This window comes from Nicotiana tabacum, chromosome 14 (assembly GCF_000715075.1).
Source record: "Nicotiana tabacum cultivar K326 chromosome 14, ASM71507v2, whole genome shotgun sequence".
In the NCBI taxonomy this organism is placed as follows: domain Eukaryota; kingdom Viridiplantae; phylum Streptophyta; class Magnoliopsida; order Solanales; family Solanaceae; genus Nicotiana; species Nicotiana tabacum.
Window position 1 is genome coordinate 72,642,246 of NC_134093.1, and position 6,392 is coordinate 72,648,637.

General features: G+C 39.5%; 1 protein-coding gene across 1 annotated transcript; it reads right to left on the reverse strand.

Moving 5' to 3' along the window:
• Positions 1-2,343: 2,343 nt before the first annotated feature.
• Positions 2,344-2,820, reverse strand: LOC107825783 (uncharacterized). Its single transcript, XM_016652694.2, has one exon. The coding sequence runs from the start codon at positions 2,818-2,820 to the stop codon at positions 2,344-2,346; it is 477 nt and encodes a 158-aa protein (XP_016508180.2).
• Between the last annotated feature and the right edge of the window lie 3,572 nt (positions 2,821-6,392).

A 6,392-nucleotide genomic window follows, 5' to 3' on the forward strand; every position in this document is an offset into this window, starting at 1 on the left:
GATAGGGTCTCATGCGATGGTAGCTGGTCTGTAATTATCCCCGGTGCGTTTTGGTATCTTTTGATTCCTGTCAATCCTGTGCTCAAAGAAAAATTATTAGTAGGGGCTTGTTGATTTGTGTTGATCATAGACCTGGCCTTGCCCTAGATCTGGTGGGTTATTCCACGAAGTTCGATAGGTGGAAAGGTATAGTTTTCTATACACATTTTGAAAATCATTTATATTTAATGGCGAATGTCGTTGTTCTAGATTATGACATGTTTAGAAATTCCCTCTGATACGAGTATCATTTATGGATGATTCTATCCCGTTGATGACGATCTCTGGAGATGCTCCTAATGCCGTAGTTTCTTGCCGTTGCGATCACATCCTAATCTAAACAAATGCATTACAAAGATTTTCCTAGGGTTATGACCGAACCTTTTAGGTTGCCTACGTATTCGAATGGAATCAGGTCTAAACGTAGTTCGAGGATGATAAAATGGTTAATGAATTATAATGGAATGACCGAGCCAGACTCAGGCATCCTACATATCCAAATAGAATCAGGTCAAAATGTAGTTTAATTACAATGGATGAAAAATGGTAAGAAATTGAAATGAAGTGGCCGAATCTGACTCAGACTGCCTACATATCCAAATGGAATCAGGCCAAAATGTAGTTCAATTGCAATAGATGACTGAATGCGATGTGGATTTCCTATGTATTCCCGCCAAAGATAATTAAGTCATGGCGTAGTTCCGAATACATACAAAATGACATTTGGATTTTCTATTACAAAAGGAGAGGGAGACCGAACCATACATGGGTTGCCTTCGTATCCCACTGCGGGAAGTCAGGTCAGGCGTAGTTTGTTTATAACTAAACCCTAAATCTACTATCTTTAAATGTAGTATCTCTTGATTACGTCTGAGTTGATGGGCTTCGTGCTGACTCTGCCATCCATTTCTGCTAGGATCAATGCTCATCCTAATAATACTCGATGGGCCACATAAGGACCTTCCCAGTTCGATGTGAATTTTCCTTTGGCCTCTTCTTGATGGGGGAAATATCTTCTTCAACACTAGTTGCCCCGGTGTGAATTGCCGAGGTTTCACCTTTCTATTGAATGCATCGGCCATTCTATTTTGATACATCTGACCATGACATACTGTGTCCATTCTCCTTTCATCAATGAGCATGAGTTGTTCTTGCCTGACACATATCCATTATGCATCATATAGTTTGGCTTCCTGAATGACTCTCAAAGATGGTATCTCGACCTCTACGAGTATCACAATTTCTGTGCCGTATACCAACATGTATGGAGTTTTCCCACTAGATGTTCTCATGGTGGTGCGGTAACCCAATAAGGCAAAGGATAGCTTATCGTGCCACTGCCTGTGATTGTCCACTATCTTCCGTAAGATCCTCTTGATGTTTTTGTTGGATGCTTCAACTGCTCCATTCATTTGTAGCTTATAGGCTATGGAATTACGGTGGATGATTCTGAAGTTCTCGCAAATTTCCTTCATGAGATCGCTATTGATATTGGCTGCATTGTCAGTTATGAGTGACTCCGGGATCCCGAATCTGCAGACTATGTTGTTACGGACGAAATCTTCCAGCACCTTTTTTGTGACTGCCTTGTATGTAGAAGCTTTGACCTATTTGGTGAAGTAGTCAATGGCTACCAGGATGAAATGATGTCTGTTTGATGCGGTGGATTCTATAGGTCCAATCACATCCATACCCCCAAGCAGCGAACGACCAAGGATAACCCATTACATTCAGCTCATTAGGTGGAACCCGGATGAAATCCTTGTGAATCTAGCACTGGTGACACTTGTGCACGTAGCGGATACTATCACTTTTAACGGTCATCCAAAAGTATCCAGCTCTTAAAATCTTCTTGGCTAAATTGAAACCGTTTATGTGAGGGCCGCACGTTCCTGCATGCATCTCTTCTAGTAATCTTGTTGCTTCAACAATATCTACACACTATAACAGACCCATGTTCGGGGTCGTCTTATATAGGACTTCCCCGTTAAGGAAGAAGTGATTTTCTAGTCTTCTTAGTGCTCGCTTCTGACCATTGGTGGCATTCTTTGGGTATTCTCTTACTTCGAGGAACCTTTTGATGTCATAGTACCAAGGCTTACCATCTGGATCTTCATCTACATGAAAACAATATGAATGCTGCTCTCAAACCTCTATCTCGATGGGGTCGATATAGTTCTTGTCCGGATGCTGGATCATAGATGATAAGGTTGCAAGAGCGTCGGCGAACTTGTTTTGGCTTCTAGGAACATGCTTAAACTCGACCTTGATGAACTTCTTACACAACTCTTTTACGTAGTGCAATTATGGAAGAATCTTGACATTTTTGGTAGTCCATTCACCCTGAACTTGGTGTATTAGCAAATCAAAATCTCCTATGACCAAAAGTTCCTTAATGTTCGTGTTGACTGCCATCCTAATTCCAAGGATACATGCTTCATATTCCGCCATATTATTTGTGCAAGGGAGCCTTATCTTGGCTAAAGTTGGGTAATGCTGTCCCGACTCAAAAATTAGGACTGCCCTAATCCATGCACCTTTTAATTTCGCCGTTCCATCAAAAAACATTCTCCACCCTGGGTATGACCCTGCAATGTCCTCCCCTGCAAACAATACTACTTCATTTGGGAAGTATGTGGTGAGTGGCTCGTAATCCTTGTCTATCGGGTTCTCTGCGAGATGATCGGCCAATGATTGTCCGTTGATAGCTTTCTGCGTCACGTACACAATATCAAATTCACTGAGAAACATTTGCCATTTGGCCAACTTTCTTGTAGGCATTGGCTTCTGGAAGATGTACTTGAGCGGGTCGAGTCGGGATATCAGATGTGTGGTATATGCTGATAGGTAGTGCCTTAACTTCTGAGCTATCAAGGTCAGAGTGCAGAAAGTTCACTCTAACAAGGTGTATCTGGCTTGGTATGGTGTGAATTTCTTGCTTAGGTGACAAGTGCAAAACACAATACGAAGTTGATACTCGCTAGCCAAAGATAGTATAGTTTAATTATCGTCTCCACAGTGATAGAATTTAATCAACGTTCAAGTAATTTTTGTCTTAAATGCTATTCAGTATGATTAGAACTTTGGTTGGAATGATTATGAGCTACAACTAACTATTAAAAGTAAAGTAAATGACAATTGATCGCTAAGAACTAGTGACTAGCAAGGTTGTTATCAATGTGAGAAATAAGGGTCATGAGATGATAAGTGTGAGATTGTTATTCTGGAACTAACACTGTTTAATTTCACTATTAAAGTTCTATTGATTCTCTCGAATTCAACAGGTTATTATCCTATTATTCTAATTCAGGTTCCTCTCTCGATTAAACCTAAACCATTCAAATAACCTAATATGAAGTGCGGTGAAACTTGCAAGAATCTATTGGTAAGAATTGTCTAAGAGAAACTTCTCTCAAATATTTCTCAATCTTAATTCAAAAGGTAGATCACAAAGCTCTTTTGATTACTTTAAAAAAGTACCACAATGAATTAGGGCATACGTTGCAATAATATTCTGTATTATGCTCCTCTTCCGATTAAACACAATAATGAATATAGTCACAACTAGAGTTAAATCTCTTCCAATAAATTCAAGCAATCAAACAATTGTAACACCCCAGAAAATTTTGAAGTACTTAAGTGTAAAGCCCGGTAAAGTTTGCAAAGAAAATAATGTTTCATGGTGCCGGACTAGGCTTACATGTTTGAGTATTGTAGAAATTCTTCACGGCGAGCTTGCGAGCCGTGGCTCGGACTTTTTGGGTTGAACAATGCACCGGAAAGTAAAGAAAATTTTTTGGCAGAAAGGTGCGTTTCTGCGGTCCATTATGCGATCGCCGAACCACTTTACGGACCGCATAATAGCCGCAGAGTGAGACAGTTAATTGGGTAAGTTGGAAGCAACGATGCGGTCGACTATGCGACCGCATACACAGACAGTTCTTTTGGCTATTTTGTAACCAATTATGCGACCGATATGCGGTCCGCATATCGGTTATGCGATCGCATACCTTGTTCCGGAGCTCCATTTTTGGGTTTTTAAAACCCGACCCTATTTCGTTAAATACACTCTTTGGGCCATTTTTGAGACATAATCTGATATTTTAGAGTGAGAGAGAGTGCCCTAGAGTGAGAAGGTGTTCTTCAATAATTTTTCTTCAATTCTTGCTCAAGTTTTGGAAGATTAAGAAGGGAAGCTCACTAGGTCTTCATCCTAGAGGTAAGATTCTACACCCTAAACCCTAATTTCGAAATTTTCTGAAAATGGGTAACTAGCAAGATAATTTTTGGGCATGAGAGTTGTTTATTTTACATGCATGTGTTATCAAAGGGTGTAGGAAGACTATTGAGCTAAAAATGGTAAAGATTGGGTTGTGGGATGATGGAATTCTCCATAAAAGGGACCTTGGAACCTTAATGCACACTTAGTGTTTGATAAAATGCTCAAATGAGCTCGAACCATGATCACCTTCCTAATTTTGATTCAATTTGTTATATTTCTACAATAGATTGAAGTTGCTAAGAATTCCGGAACATTTAGAGTGTAAGGAAGCTCAAGTGAGGTATGTTGGCTAAACTCTCCTATTAGAATTGAATCCCACGATATTCATGTAAATTATGTATGTCCCGAGTGATTCATTATGAAATTGTCTATTCCGAGTAAGATTGGGTTGAAAGATATATGTTCAACAAGCATCCCAAATGCTCTATTCATGTTATGTTACTAATTAAGGATGTGTTAAAATATGGGTTGTGCATTAATAATGTTTCGACTTTAAGTCAAGTTCAAATGAAGGCTATTATGCCAAATTGTGTGAAATATCTCTATGTGCATTAGACTCTAAATTGCTCACATGTGTACTACACACTTTGATTTGAATTGTGTTTGTTGTTGATGATGAGGATGATATTTGAAATTGATAAAGTGAGCATGAAATACTAAAAATGGCCAATGTACCAAGAATGATATTATAATTATGGCCACTAGTGCCAATGAAATGAAAAGATGTGAAAGTATTATGAAAAGTGATGATTGATATAAAAAGGTTGATGTCTCAAATAAGACAACTTAGCCGGTCGGGTCGTGATCAGACACCATGCCGCACACATGGTGGTGATTGTGCTGGAAATTATAATTGAAATTGTGATTGTGGTCGATGTCCCTAATGGATAGCCTAGCCGATCAGGTCGTGATCGGACTCCGTGTTAAAGACGGTGGTATTGATATTGAAAGAAATTGCGGTTGATGTCTCTACTGAGATAGCCTAGCTGATCGGGTTGTGATCAGACTCCGTGCTAAGAGTGCGGTGGTACTGGTTTTGTGAATAATGGTATTATGAATAGTGGTATTGGTATGGTGAATAATGGTACTGGTATTGTGGACAATGGTATATCGATACTAAAAATCTCCCAATGTGAGATATGGAAATTAATTTGAACACTGTCTTGATCCTAAATTGAGGTTTGATGTTAATTAAGGCTTTCATTGATATTATGATAATCTTATTTGTATTATTTGTTATTCTATTGAGAGGGTGTTTAGTTATACATACTAGTGCTATTCGACAGTACTAACGTCCCTTTTTGCCGGGGGTGCTGCATCTTTCAGTGGATGCAGGTGGTTCCACAGCAGGAGATATTGGTTAGTGATAGTAGTGCACCTTCTTCCCAGCTGACTTGGTGAGCCCCACTTCATTCCGGGGTCATGAATTTTTTGTACTTTGTGTATTCTGTTTGAGGTATAGCCGGGGCCTTGTTGCCGGCATTATCATTGTACTCTTCTTTATCTATAGAGGCTCCATAGACAGAGTGTGGGTTGTGTATTGGTGTTGGGAAAGACAAACTATGCTATGTTGTGGTTGTATTACTTGTCCATTTGAGACTTTAAAAATGGCGAAACTTATGGTAAGAAATTGGTAATTGCAGACATGATCACTTTATTGTTTAATTAAGGAAAACATATATTCTCTTTATTCATGAATAAGTTTGGGTAGAAGGAATCTAATAGGCTTGCTCGGTCAGGTTCCCTCGGTTGAGCGTCGGTCGTGCTCCTCGGATTTGGGGCGTGACAAACTTGGTAATAGAGCCTAAGGTTTTAAAGTATCATAGGATGTCTCGAAGTCGTGTCTAGTAGAGTCCTTATTATCAGTGTGTTGTCAACCACATCTATAATTAGGATGCTACATGGGCATTTAGGAATAATACCTTTCTTTCATGTTCTTGATCGTGCAATAAAGCTTGTTGTAATATTGTTCCTCCTTTAACTCCTGAGTTGCTCTAATTTTCAGTACATGGCGCCTAAGAAGAAGGCAAGAACTGGCCAAAGAGCCAATGTCACCCCAGGAGTGACAGTT